Here is a 24197-nt window from a genome sequence, read left to right on the forward strand (position 1 = left end):
GTAATACTGGAAAAAAGGCCAGAATTCTAAGGCAGAACTTGACTAGGGCAATTGGAACCCATTAAAAACACATGTTAAAGAAGAGACTTTTAAGAGCCGCAAACAACCGTGGTGATCGGCCGCCGGCAGACAGCAAAGACAACTAAAGCGGATCAGAAAAACTCTGATACCAAGTTGAAAAATAAGACTGATTTATTATTCTCAATCATAAAAAATACATTCGGATACTCTCTATTTGTAATAATCTAATTCTTGTAAAAAGGGAAATAGGAAAGCTAAGAAAGTAAAATAAAATAAAACATTATATATCTATTTCCTCTAATTAAGAAGATTCTAAAGATATTATCTCAAATTACAACAGGAAGACACATTGACTATGAAGATATATATTGATGCTGACTATGCAGGTTCTATTACTAACAGAAAATACATTCGGATACTCTCTATTTGTAATAATCTAATTCTTGTAAAAAGGGAAATAGGAAAGCTAAGAAAGTAAAATAAAATAAAACATTATATATCTATTTCCTCTAATTAAGAAGATTATAAAGATATTATCTCAAATTACAACAGGAAGACACATGGACTATGAAGATATATATTGATGCTGACTATGCAGGTTATATTACTAACAGAAAATCTACTTCTGGGTATTGTATATTTCTTGGAGATAGTCCAATAACATGGAGAAGCAAAAAGCAAGATAGAGTATCTCGTTCTAGTGCAGAAGCTAAATTTCGAGCCCTTGCTCAAGGAATGTGTGAAGTATTCTAGATGATTTTAAAGTCAAAGTGGAAAACCCGGTGCAACTACACTGTAACAATAAGTCTGCTATGAGCATAGCCCATAATCCAGAGAACCAAACATATTGAAATTGACAGACATTTCATCAAAGATAATCTTAACAGAGGATTTGTGATTACAACTCATGTTCCTACAGAACTTCAAATAGCAGATATTTTTACAAAAGGGCGTCCTCCGAGTAGATTTCAAGATCTTGTAGACAAGTTGGGAATGATTGATATTCATTTACCAACTTGAGGGGGAGTGTTGTAATTAGAGAAAATATCTTTAGAATCTTCCTAATTAGAGGAAATAGATATATAATCTTTTATTTTATTTTGTTTTCCTAGTTTCTCTATTTTCCTTTTTAGAAGAATTAGATTATTACAAATAGAGGATATGAGAATGTATTTTTCATGATTGAGAATAATAAATCAGTCTTATTTCCAACTCTATTTATCCTTCATAGACAGAAGAATTAAAGTTATGCTTAAGCAGTGACAACCAACGTGTCTCTTAAGATTGAAACTGTAAAATAATTCTAAAGGGCTTAATTGATCCCTCTCACAATCTTCTATTTATAAGAATAAATTGATACACAAGTACATGATAAATAGGGTAACCCTAGACACAATATAATATAATCATGATAAATAGGGTAACTCTTGACACACTATAATGATGATAAAATAGGATAAATATCCTAACATTCCCTTCAAGCTGGAGCATACAAATTGTATGTACCAAGCTTGGAACAAATAAACTCAATCCGAGGACCCCTTAATGACTTGGTCAATACATCTGCGAGTTGATCGTTTGACCCAATAAAATCAGTACATATTTCTTTGGTCAACAACTTTTCACGAACAAAATGACAATCAATTTCTATATGTTTAGTCCTCTCGTGAAACACTTGATTTGATGCAATGTGGAGAGTGGCTTGATTGTCGCAATACATCTTCATAGTATGGATGTCACAAAATTTAACCTCTTGAAGGAATTGTTTCACCCATATAAGTTCACATGTTAGTGATGCCATTGCCCTATACTCGGCTTCCGCGGTTGATCGAGCTACTACATTTTGTTTCTTACTTTTCCATGAAATAATGTTTCCTCCCAGAAAAACACAATATCCTGTAGTAGACCGTCTATCAATAGGTGAACCTGCCCAATCTGCATCACAATACCCAGAGACCTGAATGCTTCCTTTATCTTCATATAACAATCCTTGCCCGGGAGCCTTCTTTACATACCTTAGAATGCGAATGAGAGCATTCCAATGGTCAACACATGGAGCCTACATGAACTGACTAACCACTCCAACTGCAAAGGATAGATCTGGCCTTGTAACAATGAGATAAATCAGTTTTCCAACCAGCCTCCTATACCTCTCTGGATCGAAGAATAATTCACCTTCTTCTGTCCTTAATTTCAGGTTTGGGTCCATGGGACTGTCTACCGGTCTTCAATCAATCATGCCTGTTTCTTGTAATATATCAAGAGCATACTTCCTTTGGGAGATTACAACTCCATCTTTCGATTGCGCTACTTCAATGCCTAAGAAGTATTTAAGACTACCAAGATCCTTGGTTTGAAAATGTCTACACAAGTACTCTTTTAGTTGAGATATTCCAACAGCATCATTTCCTATAATAACAATATCATCAACATATACTATTAAGTAAACACATTTCCCGAGAGAAGAATGACAATAAAAAACTGAATGGTCTGCTTCAATACGTTTTAGCCCAAATTTTTGAACAATGGAGCTAAACTTTCCAAACCAAGCACGTGGGGATTGCTTGAGGCCATATAGAGATCAATGCAATTTGCATACCATACCAGACTCCCCCTGAGCAACAAACCCAAGAGGTTCCATATCAACTTCTTCCTCAAGATCACCATGTAGGAAGGCATTCTTGATATCCAATTGATGAAATGGCCAATGACGAATGGCTGCCATGGCAAAGAAGAGACGAATAGTAGTCATCTTGGCTACAGGAGAGAGTGTCACAATAATCAATACCATAAACCTGAGTGTAACCTTTTGCAACAAGTCGAGCTTTGAGCCAATCAATTTCACCATCAGGGCCAACTTTAACTGCATACACCCATCGACAGCCAACCGTCTTTTTTCCTGGGGAAGGGGCATCAGCTCCCAAGTATTACTGTGGTCAAGAGCCTACATTTTTGCAATCATAGCTTGTCGCCATCCAGGATGATCAAGTGCTTCTTTCACATTCTTGGGTATAACAACAGAGGACACTGAGGATAAAAGAGAAAAATAAGAAGGCGATAATCGATGATAGCTTAGAAAATTATATATGGGATGAGGGTTTCGAGTGGAACGAGTACTTTATCTGAGGGCAATAGGCCATGCTGAATCATTTGCACCAAAAGGAGTGGGAGGACGTGACGAGGGAGAAGAATCTGAAGTAGGAGATTCACTGTCTTGGGGAGGTGGACTATCCATTGGGGCCCTGTGTGGGATGATCTCAGTATGTGTAGAAACATGTGTAGAAGGATTGTGATCAAGACTTGGAATCACAGAGACAGTGGAGCTATTTGACTCAGCCATTGGAATAGGAAGGACCTACTGGAGGATAGAAACATCCTGAACAGATGGAGAGAAGTAAGGAGTCTGTTCAAAGAATGTGACATTGGTAGACATGTAATACTTCTTAGTTTCAGGAGAGTGACACCGATATCCTTTTTAAAGTCGAGAATAACCTAAGAAGACACATTTGAGAGCGCGAGCGGAGAGTTTGTGTAGACCTGGAGACATGTCATGAACAAAACATACACAACCAAACACTCGGGGAGATGTATGAAAGAGAGGATCATTAGGAAACAAAATGGAGAAAGGGACTTTATTATCAAGAGAGGAGGAGGGCATCCTATTAATAAGATAACATGCAGTTAAGATGGCATCCCCGAGTCATGTACAAGAATATGGGCACCAAGCAAAAGGGTACGAGCAGTTTCAACCAAGTGTCTATTTTTTCGTTCTGCTATGCCATTTTGTTTTGGTGTATGAGGACAAGTAGACTGATGTAAGATACCATGGGAACTCAAGATGGCAGAAAAGGAAGATGAGAAATACTCTTTTGCATTATCACTTCTTAATATTTTGATTACTTGACCAAATTGATTCTTGATTTCATTCAAAAAGGATGTAAAGATAGCTAACAATTCAGAACGATTTTTCATAAGATAAACCCAAGTACATCTTGAATATTCATCAATAAAGGTAACAAAATATCTAAAACCAAAGGAGGGGATACGACTAGATCCCCATATATCAGAATGGATGATGGAAAAAACTAGAATTACATATTGATTGAGACCTTTTAGGAAAGAAAGATCTAACATGTTTTTCTAATTGACATGACTCACATTCTAAGGTTTGGAGACCACTAAGTTCAGGACACATCTTTTTTAATTTGGACAAATGAGGATGTCCAAGTCGATCATGTAGCACTTTTGGATTAGGAGCAGCAATACAGGACACCCTTGGACGAGATCCAAAATGGTATAATCCGCCCGCTTCATATCCTTCTCCAATTTGTCTCCCCGAACCACGCTCCTGTATAACAAAAGATTTATGATAAAAGGTTATTGAACAATTTAACATTTTAGTCAACTGGCTTAAGGAAATTAAATTAAAAGGATAATTAGGGACAAAAAGGACTGAGTTGAGATTGAGGGAGGGAGACAAAGAAAAATGACCGACTCCTTTGGAAGAAGTTTTAGGTCCATTTGCAAGGGTTATGAAATGAGATTTTTCTCGAAAGGAAATAGATGAACAAAGAGGTATTACCAGAAATGTGATCAGAAGCACCTGAGTCAATTACCCATGAATTTTGACCTTCGTAGGCTGTTGATGTATTGGGAGATTGAAATGGTTGTGCCAAGCTGTTAGACTTTAACCTTAAATACTTTTGATATTCATCCTTAGAAAACATAGAAGTGGAATTTTCAGTCTTCGAAGTGAAAGTTTTAGTCTTCGAAATATCGGCGGCTTTGGAAGGAAAACCATGTAAGGAGTAGCAATTCTCTTGAGTATGACCCATCCTTTTACAGTATATGCATTGAGAACGTCCCCGACCTCCTCGTCCTCCTCCTTTAATGTCACGTCCTCCTCTTCCTCGTGTGGCAACCATGACAGATGGTTCCACTAGTTCATGCGCTTCTTGAGTTTGAGGTATTGGGACACGCAGAAGGCGAGTGGTCAATGTTTCCATAGAGGGGACCTCATGACTAGTTAGAAGTTGATCTCTGAGATGATCAAAATCGGGATGTAGGACATGAAGGATCAACACCATGTAAAATTTGTCTAGTTTCTTTTTGATATCCTCTAATGAATCTACTTCCAAAAACATCCTAAGTTCTTCGACAACAGATTGGGCTTCAGCCATGAAGGACACCATATCATGGTCTTCCATTTTAAGAGATGCAAGCTTGTTCGTAGTGTCATAGAGACGTTGAATATCGTTGGCATAAATGCTTTGGGCTTTCTTCCAAAAGGAGTGACAAGTTTTGAAAGCCCTCAAAGATACAAGAAGTTTGGGTTCCACTAATTGCCATAACAGGGCCCACAACTGGAAATCTGCTTGTTTCCACTGATCAGCTTTTTCAGTAGGCACATGGCTTCCATCTCGCTCAAGGTGGTCATAATGCCCTTGGCCAAGGAACCACATTTCAACGGCAGCAGACCATGATAGATAATTTTTTCCATTTAGCTTCTCGAAGGTAATTGATGGACTTTCGGAGAAGGAAAGAGTACTAGCAGACGCCATTTCTGAAGAAAACGAATAGTACTAGTGAGGAACAAGAAAACCATAAGGGTTTAGACGAAGGAAACTGTGACAGTGATGGACGACGGTGGCCGACGGCGGGCAGTGACGGACGGTGGCGGGCGATGAAGAACTGTGGCGTTGGACAGATATATATTACGAGACAGAAACCAGAGCGGGATCGACCCGCTCTGATACCAACTTAAGATTGAAACTGTAAAATAATTCTAGGGAGCTTAATTGATCGCTCTCACAATCTTCTATTTATAAAAATAAATTGATACACAAGTACATGATAAATAGGGTAACCCTAGACACAGTATAATCATGATAAATAGGGTAACCCTTGACACACTATAATGATGATAAAATAGGATAAATATCCTAACAGTGTCCTCTACACAGGCATGAAAAGAAAAAGAAAATATAAAAAACCTGACGTTGCAGTTCAGTTGCAGCAAACATATCTCTGGCACCCTGCATTGACTCAACCAACTTCTGAGGAATTTCTTCGCCAGTTGAATAGTGTCTAGCAAATTTTCTCAAAACTCGATAATCCCATGCATAGTACCTGTCATGAAAAGTAATACCTATATCAGCAGTGACAAGTAACCAAATTTGTTTAGAAGCAACTCTCGCCTTCTAAATTGTCAAATGATGATACCCCAAATATCTGCAATATCAACATTACCCTCAAGTTAGTAAATGTATATCAATCATTCCTAACTTGCCAATACATTCTTGAAGTCTAGCAATGGGGAGCTGATGAAGACATGGATGAAGAGGAGATCACTCAAGAGCTTGAAGAGAGTCATTACCAGAAACAGGAGCTAAAGAATGAAAAAAAGAAAGACTCCCAAAAGTAAACAACAATTATCAAGGAAGAATCATCACTAGGGGATGACAACAGACCTTGGAGAGAACATCAAACTCTATGCCCCATCGAACTTATCTTTAGTGAAGTGCCCATCAAACTCTATGCTTTGTTTTGTCCCAAAAAGGGTCTCATAAGTCCCTCATTTTTTTGTTGGACATCAAGAATCATCTTCATCTATAATCCTTCACATTGTCATGCATCACAGATTGAAATTATGCTTCTGCACTAAACCAAACTAAATTTTTCTTTTTTCTCCTCCATTACTATATTCATTCAGAGAAACACTCGGTATTTGGAGGTGAATCTCCTACAATCTACAGCTCACTTGCCATAATCCACGGACAATTTACCTTCTCTCCAGAATACCATTCCTTCACTTGTACTTACCTTCAAATATTGGTAAATCTTATCACGTGCCTAAAGGCACCTTCACATGGGACCATGACAAATTGATTGACCACACTAACATCAAGGCCATGCAGTCATAGAATAATACCATGAACCATCACTCATGGAATTTAAACTTTCGACAACTAAATCGCACAAAACCAAATTATATGATAAGAATTAACCAAGCTTTGTATCTAAACCCTATCTCTAGACAATGTAGAACTAAACCACCAACTAAGGTTGCCATTAAGGCATCCTCAAAAGACGTTGAAGCTAAGGTGGGTTAGGAGGACCACAATTAAGGTCATTTTCCAACGTTAAAAACAACTTATTTAAGTTTGTCTATGTGTTTAGCTACAAACAAAATTATAGCAAATTTCAATGTCAGTTGAGAGTTAGAAACGTAGAGTTGACACTTGTAAGTGAAAAATATTCACCATTACCCCAGTGCCCTGCAGGGTATAATATGCCACATGACGTTTCTAAAGACATCTTTCTCATCTTGTACAGGTGAGTATCTTGTACAGGTGAATGTTGACATTCCAATTGCAGATCCCAATTGAAGATCAAAGAGTATCTGAATGTCATGGTTAAACTTGGACAATCGAACTTTCAGGGGCACACTTGAAGATGATGGTGAATGCCAACGACAAAATCAGGGTTTTATTAAAAAATTCAAGAGGCCAACGTAATATAGCTTTACAAGGCTGAGATTATATTAGCTTAATTCTGAAAAATCAAACCAAAGTACATGTATCATAGAAAATTAGGCACCCACACAGCGAGTATCATTCAATTAAACAATTCATCCAAAACTTTTATATTTTATTTACCACCCGTATTTAAGGGTTAAGACTTAAAGAATATAGTTCTTGATGCATTCTACTCACTCAAACAGGTTGGATGGTATTTCAGCAAAATCCAAAACCGCTCTGGTGCCTGAAAAGTGCTGGTAGTCCTACAATGAGAACATGGAATCATCTCATTACAAAAATGACAGCAGTAACCACTTTTCAAAGATTTTTATTATGACTAAATGCTTGCTAAGGTATTTTAGCTCAGTAAACAAGATGGTAAGAGAGTTCATATAATTCAAACTTCAAAATGATTTTAAAACAAATGTTACGTTAGTCAAGATTAACTCAATTTGCTAAATTCATGTTCACACTCAACCCCACAAAACTAGCTTGTAAGGTGAGGTTTACACCCACTTATATATTGTAAATTGATTTTATCTCTAGTCGAGGTAGGACTTCCAACACACTTTCCTCAGGTTGAAGTATATACATCTCAAACATGAGACTAGACATTAATGAGTGGTCCGATAGGGGCCAATAACAGGTGGAACTATATGTCCAACAAACACAAATCTGGTTAGGATATGCTTTAAACTATGCCTCTGATACCATGTTAAAAAGTGGACTTTAAACCTAACTCAGTCCCACAAAACCAACTTGAAGGAGAGGTTTGCATCCACTTATATATTGTAAATTGGTCTTATTTCTAGTCGATGTGGAACTTCCAACAAAATAAATGACTTCAAATATTAGTACTAAATTTTGAGAGGGAGAAAAATATTTTTATATTATTGATCTAACTGAAATGAAATGATACAAAGATGATGATTCTTTGTTACACAAGTTCTATATAAAGGTCAAAGAATCATCAAGGCCTACAGTATGTCAGTTAAAAATGCCTATTACTGCAATATGTCAGCTTGTGAATGAAGGGTAGGGGTAGATCTTATATATTACGTATATTTCTGTTATTTACATGATAAGATGAAATTTCTCATATATTGTAATTATTTATAATAGTGTTAAAAAGTGGATTTTAAGTCAAACTCAACTCTACAAAATCGACTTGTACGGTAAGGTTTGTATCCACTTATATACTGTAAATTAGCCTTATCATTAATCAATGTGAGACTTCCAACAAATAGTAACCAAATAGGTAATATCTTATATAAGTTATGTAAACACAGTATTACTCCCAATGGTTTTGCAAATCCCTAAAATTGGGGGATTGGTTTTACAACATTATCACATGTTGAAGGGATTGGACATCCTTACAGCTTAACTATAACACAATTATCGTTGAGATATACAAAAGTAAAAGTAGTTAACTTTGAAAACTGATAATTTATTTATATTATCAACAATTGATTTGTATGGTGAATCAAACTTGCACAAATGTTTATCTTTGATTCTAACACATCATACAGCTTTGTCCTTATCGTGTAATGCTGCTATTTTTTCACAAGTTCAAGAAGATACCGTTCTTGAAAGCAAAGAATGAAGAGCATGTCCAAACTCATGAAATAGTGTTTCTACTTCCCAATGATTGAGTCTTACGGCTGATGGATTTTGAGATCCCGGAAAGTTACAAACGAGAGCTACAATCTGCAAAATCATCATAATCAAGCATAAATAAGAAGAATAAGAAGTCTGCCTCCTCCAAGGAGAATACAGCAAAATTGTGTTTAAAATGACCACTGTGCATTGATATTTGTCTAAAAAAGGAAAATGTCTTTACGCAAAAACTGATTGAATACAGTGACTTAGTCAGAAAAATATGTTTAAAATGAGCATTGCACATTTATATTTGTCTAAAAGAGGAAAATTTCTTCCTGAAAAAAACTCATTGAACAATAACACAAAGGTCTAGGAAAACCTATACAGTTCATTCTTAAATTTACTACCTAAGTACCCTTAAACACTTTAGTGACGCTAGGTGACAAGATAAAAATATGGTAGCTTTTTCTTGAAATTCAAAATAACTGTTATGTCCAACTCTAGAAAAGTACAGTTCGAAAATATTATAAATACACCACAAATTTGGTAAATAAAAGTTTATGGTGCATAGATAGGCAAGAATTGCTGAAAGGGCACTGAGATTCAATTACTCACGTAGAAAATGAAAATGATGCCAATAAAGAATGGCATTTATGTTCACTTAAACATGAGTTTATTGGTAACAAAAGCTTACATTTGTTTTCACCATCATTTCTACAAATATACACTTGAGAACAAAATTTAATAAACATAAGGAGAGTTTTCTATGAATTACATGAGTTGTTTTTGACATGCCACGCCGATATTGGGTCATATAGCAAAACACAATTTGTCACAAGAATTATAAAGAATTGAACTATAACCTAAAACATTCTAATGTTTCCTATGTTTCATAAATTCCTATTGTTTCTCATAGAATGGGATAAAAAAATGATAGGAACATCTGCCTCAACCTGTATGTTTGTGATACAATAACAGAGATAAGAAAAGAAAGAGACCAGGGCTCTCACTCCTAATTCAATCCAAAATCAAAAATTCCTTTTATTCTCTGTTCTCCAGGTTATAACCTCATCCTTTCAGTTACATCTCAAACACATAAAGTTGATAGTGTCAGATAAATGAACTGCAGATGTCTAATCATAGCAGGCTACCAAGTTATGCTTTTAAATAATTGAAGTCCACTTAAGTATCTAACAGTTTGCAATAAAATAATAACTATATTGTGATCATTTCAAATATATGCCAATAACAAGGCTAAATAGTAACATTCCTTTAAATTTCATTCCAAACGGAACCTAAATGATAAGAAAAATAAGATTCAGTTCTGTTATGATTTAGGCTGACTTCTTCATATTTTTATTTCAATCAAGGCAGGAAAATTTAGATCATTTAGTCTTTTTCAGAGTGTTTTCTTACAACTCAAGTGTTAGGCCCCTTATAAGTAAATATTATAAGGGCAGAGCCAGGATTCAGGCTTTTTAGTAGGAGTGAATTGTTTTAGCAGTTACTAGTAAGGGCAGGCGTAACTGCAGGCAGTTATCATCAGAATAAAAAATAGGAGCAGAAGGAGGGGGGAAACAGTTTTAGGTAAGTGGTTTTCGGGAAGGGAGAGGCCAAGCTCTCAACATCTTGTGAGGAATAAAAAATTCAGTCCTTATTCTTATACCTGTTGGTGTCTATAATCATATTTCTAGTTTCTTAACTCGCTTATTCAGTGGTTTTCTTGTAAAGTCATCAAAACATTTAATGGTCAATGTTCTTTTTGGAGGCCAGTAAACAATAAAGATAATAGATGACACGTTATAGGTCCACCTGCCTTACTAAATTTCAGCAGTAAGAGAGTGGTCACTGAGTTTGTATATGAGATGATTATGCTAGTTTAATAACTTGAATGTGGGTTTAAATGTGCATTCAGGGCAACAGTCCTTGGAGATTGTTCATGTTTTGTAATTCAGGAAAACAACTACTGCCTCAGTTCTTTGGTTGAAATGATTTTTATCTAATCCGTTTTCATTGTTTTTGTTGACAGGTTTGCTAGGACCATTCAAGCATATAGTATAGTATTAGGTAATTCATATTGGCAATGGGATACATCATTAGTTAACTTATGCATCCCAAGTAAAGGGTATTTTTGCCTTCAATTAGTAACAACAGAAACTAAACAAGTTTTGCAAAATCTTTACATATACCAAGTCACCTCATCTTTGACGACTATGTGTAGTTTCCTCTCCACTTAAACGGCAGTTATATTTTCTTTATTTATTATTATTTAATGTATTTTTGTGCAGCCTATATAAAGACATTATCATGCCTTCTATAATGACAACAATAATGACTTATTGAATAAAAGCTTTAAAGAAATTTTCTTCTATGCTCCAAGCTTCTTTGAGCATGAATTTTATTTAGTTGCTATAATATCCCATTGATATTGATGAAACATTATAACAACTAAACGATCCTTATGCTCATAAAAGCATGGAATAAGAGAATTTCTTAAAACTTTCATTCAATAATTCATCCAAGTTATTAAAAAATGCATACATTAAATAACAACAATAAATAAATAAAATATAATTACCACTTAAATGGTGAGCAAACCCACAAACAATAGAAAATAACAAGGTTAGTTGACAGCCACTCTTAATCAAGCTTAAATTCTTATTCAATTTATAAAATAACTTAACTTTTAGAGGTTTAACCAATATATCTACATTTTGTTCTTCAGTTGGACAATATTAAATTCCAATCTCTTCTATTCTCAGATATTGTGAAATAAAATATTGATGTGTTTAGACCATCCATGAAATACAAGATTTTTGCATATTGCAATTGTAGACTTGTTCCAAAATATCTCCAAATGAGAATCTTGCTTCTAATGTGTTACATCCAAAATTCCTCTCAATCACACTATTTGAGTAGCACAAATAGCTGCTATGATGTATTGTGCTTTGACTAATGGGATGACAACAATTGGTTTTTTATTCAAGACCATTGCCAAGGTGATTTTCATATCCTGCTATGCTCTCCTCGTTTCTACATGTCTTGCCCAATCACTATTGATATAGCCAACAAGTTTTACTTCACAATTACTAGCAGGCAAAACTCCCACAGTTGTATATAGTGGAATTCTTTTAGCTCCTTTCAAATGACACATACATGGATCTTTCATAAATCTGCTAAGCAGTCCATAAAATACCATATCCAGCCTAGTTGCGAACAAATATGAGTCTTCCAATCAAACTCTTGTCATAACTCTCTTCACCTGGAATGAAGACTAACTTTGAATTCTCCATCTTAAACTTCTTTAGAATATCAACAACATATTTCTTTTAAGATATGAAAATCCCATTGTCCTGATGAATGACCTCAATGCCTAGAATATAGGTCATTAGGCCCAAATTTGTCATTTCAAAATGCCTTGCCATAGCTACCCTAGCCTTTTTCAGTACCCACAACATATGGGTTGTTGTCAGTACCCACAACATAATCCTCCAATTTGCCACATTATCTTTGCTGCCTCTGCGATCTTCTAGATATCTCTGGCTTGTCAAGAGTTGATTTTGTTTGCTCTTTTTGATCTACATTAACATTTGGAAACACCAGCAGCTGTTTTGGGACACAGAGTCCAATCCCATATTCCTTCTTCGTCAAATGTCCCATATCAACTAATTATCACTCTCTTGTCTTTAGATAGTGTAGTTTGTATGCCTTTGAATTTTTTCAATATCCAACGAACACTTCTTGTTCTGACAGTGCAAACAGGTCCTTGCTTTGATTTTCTTCATTAGTTCTGTCAGGTAACTCAGGTAAATGAAGCTCCAAATATTGTGAGCTTTTTAAATGGTTAGTCATCAACAACTCCAAATCATTATAATTAAGGTTTCTATCTAGCTCACTTTCTTAATATATATACTCTCTCTCTCACACACACACACACGCACTGTATTTTTGTTCATTTTCTTATATTTACACACCCGTTGTCTCAAGTTCACAATAGCGATGTTGGATTTAACCTTTGATACTATTTAATTTGACATTGGGGCATTATAAAAACTAAATAAAGCTCACACTCACATAAGCATGGAACAAGGAAGATAATTTCTTAAAACTTTCATTCAGTAGCTCATCATTGTCATTCCAGAATGCATGGCAATGCCTTTTATATATATAGAGTTTGCAAACATAGAATAAATAACTAACAAATAAAGAAAACATAACCACCACATAAATAGAGAGGAAACCTACAAACAGTGGAGGGAAAATGTGGCGTCAAAACAGTGGAGAAAAAATGAGGTTACTTTGTATGCAAAACTTGACTAATTTCTATCATGTAGCATAAATATAGGGCTATGAAAGTCCTAGGTGTTGAACAGTTCCTGTTAATTGGTGAAATAGTGTTCCCTTAGTCTCACGTCACATCACCAAGCATCACATTTTTCCACCAGAAGATGACGCATCTCTTCTCTTTTCACTAATATTAGACCTCGTTAAAAATGGAATAGAAAACCTTCACATAAAAGGAACTACACGTGTGACATAAAGAGAAAACTATATTTCTAGCTAGCTACCTTAATTAGAGTAAGAAACTGGGTATAAGAAAATTTTCACATACTGGAAGTTGGTATTCTGTCTGAGAAATTCTGCGACCCCCTTTTATTGCAAAGTGAGCACAACCAGGATATTTTCCCTTTCTCGAGTATAAATCGAGGTATAAATATCCCAAGTCACCCTGAAATGAGTTTGAGTATCAGTGTCTTTGGCAATACATAAATTTAGTAAAGTCCAAAAAATATAATATCTTGGTAGAAAAAAAAAATAATAGGACAGCAGAAATATTTCATTAGGAAAGCAAGAAAACTAAAGGAGCTCAAAGAGAGAATGGGTGAAAGTAATAAAAAATGACATTATGAATTACCACTCCTCCCAACTATACTTTGATGCAGAAGGCCAAACATCAATTTACTTTAGAGTGTGACAAAATTGAGTTTTGACTGAGAAAGAAGAAATGAAAGAAAAGGTTTAATCATTTTCGAGGTCTTTATTTATACAGAAACGTCTCAAATAAGTCTTTCAATTATTTTTTAACTCAATTAGGGTCCCTATTCATGTAAAATTGATTCAATTGCATCATTGCCGTTAATTTAAGTAAACGGTGTTAAGAATGCACTCATGTGGCATGCTGACTTTGCAAATTTGAACCATGTGGCACATTGAGGGTGTTAGAGACGTGGGTTTTGTGATTTTTAAATGAAAAAAATTTGGGATTTTATTAAATCCCTAATTTGAGAAAATCCCTAATTAAAGGGTGTTTGTAAAAACTACGAAGAATGGAAACAATTTTGGGGTTGGGATCTCTGCATCGAATCTCTTCAAACAAAGTTTTGGCCTCTTCCATTTTATGTTGTTTACAAAACCAATTAATCATAGTGGTCCTCGCCACATCATTCTTTTGCAGCATTCTCCCGAACACTTCTCGTGCTTCTTCATACAACCCATTCTCCAGCAACCCCCCATTGATCATCACATTCCACAATACCACGTTTCTATGAGGCGTAGCTTTGAATAACGCCCTCGCGCGCCAAATCGCACCCTCTACCCTGGCGTACGCATCCACCATGGCAATTTACGCACGACATTCGGATGCGGCATCTCTTCGAAGAGCCTTTGCGCGTTCCTCACACATCTGAACCTTGCTAGTCCCGAGATCACGGCGTTGTACGAGGCATTCTTCCCCGACGCCACTGCGAAGTAGCGAAATGCGTCATCGAGGTCATCATTTTGGACGCACGCGACAATGATGGAGTTCCAGGAAACGACATTTCGCAACGGCATGGAGTGAAAAACTGATTTTGTAAACAACTTCGAAAAACTCAAGCACCTTTAATTAGGGATTTTGGCAAATTAGGGATTTGGATTTTGACAAATTAGGGATTGAATGAAATTCAAAATTTTTTAAACTTAAAAATTACAAAATCCACGTCACTATCATTCTCAATGTGCCACATGTTCAGATTTGCAAAGTCAGCATGCTACTAGAGTGCATTCTTAACGCCGTTCACTCAAATTAACGACAAAGGTGTAATTGAATCAATTTTATACAAATAGAACCTAATTGAGTTAAAAAATAATTGAAGGATCTAATTGAGACTTTTCTGCATAAATAGGGACCTAAAAAATGATTAAACCTAAAAGAAAATGATGGAAAGTGTAAGAAGCATGAGAGTATTTCTGTAATTTGTGAAAGTCCTGTTTTTGCTAAATTAATAAATAGATTTCTCCTTTTATATTTTCAGATGAGAAATAGAAGCTAGGGTATATGATCCTATGTCAGTAGTAACAATTCTGATAACACAATTGACTATTGTTAGTTGTCTGATTGTGCACTTAAACATGAGATATGCTCTCCCATTTAGTATAAGCAAAAAGAAGGTAATGGCAATGGTCGGAGAGCTGACATTCTTTTTTCAAACAAAGGTAGAGAATGTGATAACTGAACCCTTGATTTTTAAGATTATAGACAAACATTACTGAAATTTGGCCCAAAAATCAATATAGAATTCATATTCAAAAGTACAAATTAATACAAAAGTTAAAACTCCAGCAATATAATGTATGACATAAAAATTTCTTTGCACAAAATACCTCTTCGGGATGATGTAGAGATAGTTTAAGCACATGTGGATCCCAAGACTCATTAGGTGCTAGAGGTATGCTATGAAAGGTTGCACCAAACAATGACTGCACTAGCATCTTCAAACCCTCAATACAGTTTGAGAGAGAAAAATATGAACCTACAACCTGCATACATGATTTTTGGATTTATATGAAAAATACTAACATGGATATGTAGAAGTATTGATGACAAACAAAACATGTCACATTTTACCGAAGCATCCAATTTATAAGCAGAGGACTTCATCATTGTCATGTAATAGGTCTCATCCCATGGCCTTAAATCTCCATCACTTTGACCACATTTTTCTCTCTTGAATTTCGTGAGTAACCTATGCTCCTAAGATCATAAGATAAGTAAAAGAGAATAATTCTCAGTTACAGGCACAAGCAACTTTAGCTATTACACCCTCAAGCCCAAGAAAGTATGCCTTGAAGGAATCTATACCTCTCTAGTCTTAGGCTTGACCATCTTGCTCATTTCGAGTAAAAATGACATTACAACTTTTGGTGATAAAGCCATGTTAGGCTTAATAGAAAATTCAGTATAAGAACTACACCCCATTATCTACATCAAATGATCACACAGAAAAATCATTCTTATAAAGTCAAAATAGAAAAAAAAAATAGCTGTCATTAAATACCTACAAAAATCATCAAGCAAAGTAAAGACAAATAAACATCCTACAGTTTTTTATTGAAAAATAAAATTTTGACCTAAGAGAGTTCAAACCTTTCTCAATTGTTGGAGCATACCATAGATTTCATTATTTCAGTTTCCATTAGTGCAGATTTATTACCCTATAATTTATTTTTCTTTTTTAATAGTAATTATGACATGTAGCATTTAAATAATATGATTTGTAACCAAATATAATTATATCCACCAAGCACTCACTATCAGAAAGTAATATTCAGCTCTTAACCTCCTTTTTCCAAGTATAATTCATAAAACAGAAATACAACATTCTATTAGCAGTGGGCAAAAGTCTTGTACGCTTTTACTATAATCTGTTCATTTTGCTTCTGATATTGATAAAGAATGTGGATGCTTGTCTCCTCAGGTGTATTTATTTGTAAATCCAATTTTCAGCTCATTGCCCATTATCCTATTAGAGATACCTTTGAATTGTTCAACTCTAGAGAAGACAGAAACACTCAGGTGAGTGTGTTTCTTAATCAGCACAAGTGCTTTATTTATATTAAGAAAAAGGAATCATACTATTGAAAATCTCACATCGATTAGTGATAAGACCAGTTTAAAATATATAAGGGAGAGCAAACTTCACCTTAAAAGTCAATTTTGTGAGCGCAAGAATAGACACCTTATTGAAACAACTCGTATCCTTCTCATTCATGGTCAAGTACCCTCACGTTTTTGGGGTGATGCTGTTCTCACGGCATGTTATCTTATCAACCGCATGCCATCTTCCGTCCTAGATAACAAAATCCCTCATTCTATCTTATTTCCTCAAGACCTTCTACATCCATTACCTCTTAGAGTTTTTGGGTCTACATGTTTTGTTCATGATTTTAGTCCTGGTCTTGATAAGTTATCTCCTAGGTCTCACAAATGTGTCTTCTTAGGATTTCCACGGTCACAAAAGGGCTATAAGTGTTTTTCCCCTTCCCTCAATCGTCATTTTATCTCTGCTGATGTCACTTTTGATGAATCTTCTTTTTACTTTACACATCTGTCTTCTAATTCTGTACCTCTCCCTGTTACTGTTGATATTCCTCTTATCTGTGATCCTCCTGGTGATGCTCCACCCATTTTGTCTCCTCCTTCTTTAGACTCTCATTCACCACAGGATCGTCCTTCACCACCACCCCTTCAGGTTTATAGTAGCCGCAATTGTCTCCCTCATGACTCACTTCCAGTGTCGCCTCCTGTGTCTCCTCCGGCTCCAGCAAATGAGTCTGACTTGCCTATTGCCCTCCGTAAAGGTATACACTCTACCCGTAACCCTTCCCCCCATTATACTGTTCATAATTACCACAGATTATCTCCATCTTTTTACACTTGTCTCTCATCCATTTCTTCTGTGTCACTTCCTAAATCTGTGGGTGATGCCTTAACTCATCCTGGCTGGCGTCAAGCTATGCTGGATGAATTAAGTACTTTACAGAAAAGTGGAACTTGGGAGCTTGTCCAATTACCATCTGAAAAGTCTATTGTTGGTTGCAGGTGGGTGTATGCTGTCAAGGTTGGCCTTGATGGCACAATTGATCGTCTGAAAGCTCGACTGGTTGCCAAAGGCTACACACAGATTTTTGGTTTGGATTATGATGATACTTTTTCTCCAGTGGCAAAAATGACCTGTGTTCGCCTATTCATTGCCATGGCCGCTCTTCGACAATGGCCTCTTTACCAACTTGATGTCAAAAATGCTTTCCTTAATGGTGATTTGAATGAAGAAATTTATATGGAGCAACCGCCTGGCTTTGTTGCTCAGGGGGAGTCATGTGGATTGGTATGTCGTCTTCGCAAATCCTTATATGGCTTAAAACAGTCTCCTCGGGCCTGGTTTGGTAAATTCAGTTGTGTTGTTCAACAATTTGGTATGTCTCGCAATGAAGCGGATCATTCAGTGTTCTATCGTCACTCAAGTGCTGGATGTATCTACTTAATGGAGTATGTCGATGATATTGTTCTCACAGGAAGTGACTATCTCGAAATCTCTAAGATGAAACAACACCTTTGTCATCATTTTCAAACCACAGATCTTGGCAAACTCCGGTACTTTTTGGGTATTGAAGTAGCACAATCCAATGATGGTATTGTCATATCTCAGAGGAAGTATGCATTAGACATCTTGGAGGAAACAGGGTTAATGAACTGTAAATCTGTTGAGACACCTATGGATCCTAACATCAAACTCCTACCAAATCAGGGGGAGCCTTTCTCAGATCCTGAACGATACAGAAGATTAGTTGGTAAATTAAACTATCTTACTGTTACGCGTACTGAAGTATATTAAAGGATCACCTGGAAGACCTGGAAAAGGTTTGCTATATGGCCCTAACAACGATACAAAAATTGTTTGCTATTCAGATGCTGATTGGGCTGGTTCCCCTTCTGATAGGAGGTCTACTTTTGGATATTGTGTCTCTATTGGTGGCAACCTGATATCTTGGAAAAGTATGAAGCAAAGTGTTGTGGCAAGGTCCAGCGCAGAAGCAGAATATAGAGCTATGGCATCTGCTACTTGCGAGCTTGTGTGGCTTAAACAATTACTTAGTGAATTGAATTTTGGAAATGTCACTCGCATGACACTTATATGTGATAATCAAGCTGCTCTCCATATTAGCTCTAACCCTGTCTTCCATGAGAGAACCAAGCACATTGAAGTTGATTGTCATTTTATTAGAGAAAAAATCATATCCGGAGATATCAAGACTGAGTTCATTAACTCAAGCAACCAGTTGGCAGACATATTCACCAAATCCTTACGAGGACCTAGAATTGACTATCTTTGTAACAAGCTTGGAACATATGATTTATATGCTCCAACTTGAGGGGGAGTGTTAAATGTTAAGTTGTGTGTTTATGTTAATTGGGCTCAGCCCATTCTGTATTTAGGGTTTAACCCTTATCTTACATTATAAATAAACTACCCTATGTGTATGCTAAACACATAAGGGAGATTTCTCCTAATCTTCTCTACTATTTCATAAAACCTAACACAATGTTACACATTCCAAATTCCAATCTCTTATGTTTTAGTCTCCCAATTTGTATTCTTTTCTTGAGATTCTCTTTCTACAAACTATTCTCTTCCTCCTAAATAAAATTCATCTCTACCCAAAAACAGAAAGTAACAGCTGATTCAAATATTTACAGAAGCATACAAATGCATGATGGGGATCCAGAAAACATGTTGCATCAAACAGTAACATAGAATAAGAGAGAGAAAACTTATGCTATGGCACAAATCAAAACTGCTTAAAATGAGTCGGTGTGCCTCATGATGATAAAGACCTGAGCTAGCTCATGTCGTGCAGATATAAGCCTTTTGAGGACATCAACATTTGCCTGTGGAACAGAATTTCCTCGTATATATACCATTTTCCTAACCTTAAAATACAAAGATAAATTGACAGATGTCCATTAGTTAATTACAGTATTAAGCAAGTTAGCTTGAAGAAATAAAGCACGTTGCCGATAAATAAGAGGGGAAGTTGAGAACAATATTTTTAAAATTGAATTTATTATTGAACAGGTTAAAGTACTACTTAAAGGTTCAATGGTCAAACTACTAGAAATAAAATAATGGTTTTACAAAAACTATAATGTGGGAATAAAAAATATATAACAACTCCATATTAAGCATTCCAAGTCTTAATGTTTCACACTAGTTAAGGCCTCAAATGTTTGAAAATGCAATAATGTTAAGTCTATTCAACTATCACGTTTTTTAAGTTGAGACTATTAAAATAAAATAATTTTTATTGACTTGGCTTTTTGACTAGATTTGCCAGTTTTTGACAGGTCATTTCTGAGGTTCAAATGGATTAACATGACCAGTTCCCTGATTATTTTATTTATTTGGCCAATCTAGTCCAATTTTAAAACGTAGGTTAAGAGAGACATTATCCTCTCAATTGAGAGGAAACGAGAGCCTTTGGGCATTAAAAGGCCAGCCCCTTTGAGTTCTGCAGAATTTTATCTGTGCAATTGAGTTTTATACCCATTAACTTTTTTTTATAAAAAGTGGGTGAGAATACCAACAGATCGCGAGTACACTAGAGTATTAATACTAGATTGCTTAGAAGATGAGATGTGATTACAAATGCTTTATGTTCAAATGAATTTATTGCACAGTCCTTAATAGGACTTGTGAGTAATTCTTACTACTAGTACCAATATACTAAACGTAACTTAAAAATCACCGAATAGAAACTACCTCATCATCAGATGAAAATTGTAGTACAGAAGAAACAGTTTGTGGGTCTGTTGTAATCCGAAATCCTTTCTCTTTGAGGATGCCCCTAGACCCTGATAAATCCTTGGTTATTAATGATACCGACCGATGTATAGGCTTTACAAGATAATGCAAATTCCTGGGGATGCGAGAAGAAGGATATATATCAACAGTTCCTGGGTCCATGACAATATTCTCATTGTACCTAACCAAACCAATAAATTGTGGAGAATATTAATTGCAGCATAAAATAAGTAAGCCTGATGATTTAAACATGCAACAGATTACCTTTGAGGAGAATATTAATTGCAGCATAAATCTAGGGATTCTGACATCATGGCACAAGTTTACCAAAATAAAAAAAAAATAAGGGGAAAAGACAGTAGAAATATAAATTCATGTCCAGGGAACAAACTGCTTTCACTATAAAAGAAAATTATTCAGTTTTCATAACAAGCAACAGAATACTCAGTTATAAACATACTCTCTGCATAGCTGAGAAATTTCAATATTTAGCGTGTTCACTTGATCTAATTTCCCTGCAAAGAAAGTGCAACGCATAAGAAACAATTTAGAGATAAAAGGTTCCCTACATCTTTATTGTGAGTAAAAGATGAAATTCAGACTAAAATAATTACCGGAGCAGAGATTAATTCCACCCCTTTCAAAGTCAGCACGTAAGTTTCTAACTCCCCTCTTAGCTTCCTCAGAAAGCATGTGACATTCTTGCTCAGCTTTCTTAATTGCGTCATATAGATCATGATTCGTGTTCAGATACTACATAGCAAAAAGAGAAAATAATGAGCACAGGTGTTGGAGTTATAGCTGTGTAAGCTGAGTTTTCTCATTTGTTGATATAATGTCTGCATCTTATTTATAGAACTACAGTGAAGACCAGATCTTCAAAGATTAAGTTTCCCACATTATTTTTTTCTCAAATCGTGATTGATTAGCAAGTTTAATCAAATACTATACTTTTTGGTTTAGTGGGTTGTGTGATGTCAAATTGGTTGCTAATCAACTCTGAAGTCTACACTCATTTCTGTCTTGATTAAAGATTTACATGCACTCATCTTCAATTTAAAGTGCTTCTTCAGGCTTTAAGGCCAGACATAACAAATCTGTATTACTTCAGCATTTCCAACCAGCTATAATTTTGTCCTTAATGCCATTATATTGCTTACATATAGTGTTAGGATCTAGGATGTTAGGATAAATTGGGTTGAGGACTGAGCAGTTAAGGGTGTGAGGGTGTTGGTTGTAAAGGGGGAGCGGGTCAAAGCTGCTATAAATAGAGCTCTTGTAATGTAGAGGGCATCGAGTATATTTTGTAAAGTCAGGTCTTTAGCCTGTAGAGGGAGGTTATACTCTCAACCAGGAGGTTATGCTCCCAACCCATCCTTTGTAGAGTGACGATTCTACAGTGTGAATAAGAGAATTCTTTCTTTCATCTCTTTTATCTGCATCAAGTGAGTGTTATTGTTAGGTTCCAAACCCAAGTACCTAACATATAGACTTCACAGCAAATAAGCATTTGATCCAATTCAATTCAGATAATAATCCCTCCAACAACCTAACCAAATGCCATAGAGATCATATTTCCTTCCTCTATTAAATCAAACTTGTTGTCCACAACAATAAAAACATGGACAATGATAGATAAATTAAAAAGTAATATCATAGTTACCCCGTACTGTTATTCTATTTCCTCAATAATGCTACTTAACGTCAACAACAAAAAATAATTAAAATGTGATCTTTGCCTTCAGAATTGTGGGACTATAAAAAGTTCAAGAGATGTTTCTTTCCCATTCTGGCAAATATAAAGAAAATATCTTACAGAGAAAAGATAGCAATACACTTTCAAACATATCCTTTAGAACACAATCCCATTGATTGAAATTCACTCGAAATCACAAAATTGTGAGTCCACTCCTGTCATCTGACTAGGTTCACTAATTATCTGCAGTTTTGAGTAAATTTTCACTAATAGTAGAGTGAGTTTCTGAACATAGAAGGAACATGTAACCAAAGTACATGGCTATGCTCATGCACACACTCAAACTTTAAACACTTTATGCAACAGAACAACCACAGCACATAATTTTTCATTTTTCTTAGGCTACGCTTTTGTTAAGTTAATTAACAACAAATATAAGGAAAAACAAGCAGTGAGCATCACCGGTCACCTCACATGTAGATATTCATTAATTCTCATCGATGCCTTGCTGGCCTCCTCAACAAACTCTCTGATTTACCCAAAAAAAAACAGAAACATAACTTCAATCATGATAGAAGCATTACAAAATACGATGTCCAAAGATTTCATCAGTCATTTACAATAGAAAAAACAACAATGTGCATTAATTAGAAACAGAAGCCAATTACTACAACCACTAATAATAATAATAATAACAAAAATTTACTCTATTTTATAAATTGGAGTTCACAACTTTTAGTGTAGGACTCTCATTCTCTATAACAGAGTTTCTCAATATATTTTGCTCTCTTTCAGAGGTGCATTAACCAAAAAGTTTCTTTCTCAAACTATTATCCTTGTATAGTCAATTCTATTTGCCTGTCTCTTTTAATCTATCTTCCTTTATCTCCATCTTTGAATTCAATAATATTTTTTAAAGAAACTGACAATAGTTAAAAGAAACTTATATCAGAGTTTCAATTGTTTATTGTAAATCTAAAATATAATTTAAATAACAAACATATCTTATTTATAACGAATTATAAATGTTAAGTATCAACACTATCCTGACAGGGAAGAAGCTAAAATAATAATAATAATAATGGTAATGAGAAGAGAACCTGTCAGGGTGGGTATGCCTACACAATTCAGCAGAGTCAACAACAGAGCATACCTGCGAAATGAAGCATGCAAATTGCAATACATGCATACGATAGAGTAAAAGAGTGAATAAAACAAGTAAAGTACTTATTCTCAAGATAGTTGAATCAGGATACCAGGTGTGAAATAAAAAGCCTAGTTTTGAATCACAAAACCATATTGTGAATATTAAGATTCATGATCAATAATAAAAATAGCACACATATACATGCAAGAATGTGTTTGTATAAAACCAGAAATTCATCAAATAAAGAAAGCACAAACCCATGACCAATAACTTAAAAAACATAACTATATAGCATCACTCTAACAAAAAGAAACACAAGAGATGAAAAAAATAAGCATGCATATTAACAAAACTCCATGCCTAACTGTTGGGATTTCTTGCGTAAAATTGCAGACCAGTGTACATAGCCTAAACAAAATAAAAAATAACAAACAGAGGAGTAGTTTTAAAATCTCCCATGACACCACTTAATCATCTAAACATGAGTTTTAAAAAAAGGCAATGTAAATTTTGAAAACATCCAATTCATAGCACCAAGCTTCCAAATCTACAAAATTGGTGGGAGTTTATCAACCACCATGCTCGGTTATTCT

At 35.3% G+C, this 24197-nt stretch overlaps 1 protein-coding gene across 6 annotated transcripts in view; it reads right to left on the bottom strand.

Moving 5' to 3' along the window:
* LOC124839603 (mitochondrial intermediate peptidase, mitochondrial-like) overlaps positions 1-24197 on the bottom strand; it is a 32771-nt gene that overhangs the window by 7569 nt on the left and 1005 nt on the right. Inside the window, exons 3-15 of one of the 6 annotated variants that reach the window (XM_088110564.1) lie at positions 23558-23610; positions 22932-22986; positions 21376-21514; positions 21222-21276; positions 20720-20942; positions 19795-19890; positions 16261-16380; positions 16027-16152; positions 15783-15938; positions 13753-13869; positions 9123-9248; positions 7737-7804; positions 6015-6150 (exon numbers count right to left, since the gene is read on the bottom strand). In XM_088110564.1, the coding sequence (XP_087966690.1) occupies positions 6015-6150; positions 7737-7804; positions 9123-9248; positions 13753-13869; positions 15783-15938; positions 16027-16152; positions 16261-16380; positions 19795-19890; positions 20720-20942; positions 21222-21276; positions 21376-21514; positions 22932-22986; positions 23558-23610 (1470 nt within the window). Of the gene's footprint in view, positions 1-6014; positions 6151-7736; positions 7805-9122; positions 9249-13752; positions 13870-15782; positions 15939-16026; positions 16153-16260; positions 16381-19794; positions 19891-20719; positions 20943-21221; positions 21277-21375; positions 21515-22105; positions 22198-22926; positions 22987-23557; positions 23611-24197 lie in introns of those variants that run through there. The other 5 variants (XM_088110567.1, XM_088110569.1, XM_088110566.1 and 2 more) reach the window with 5 other exon arrangements.

The sequence above is a fragment of the Vigna umbellata genome, chromosome 3 (assembly GCF_029865625.1).
Source record: "Vigna umbellata cultivar VRB3 chromosome 3, Vumbellata_1.0, whole genome shotgun sequence".
Lineage (NCBI taxonomy): Eukaryota > Viridiplantae > Streptophyta > Magnoliopsida > Fabales > Fabaceae > Vigna > Vigna umbellata.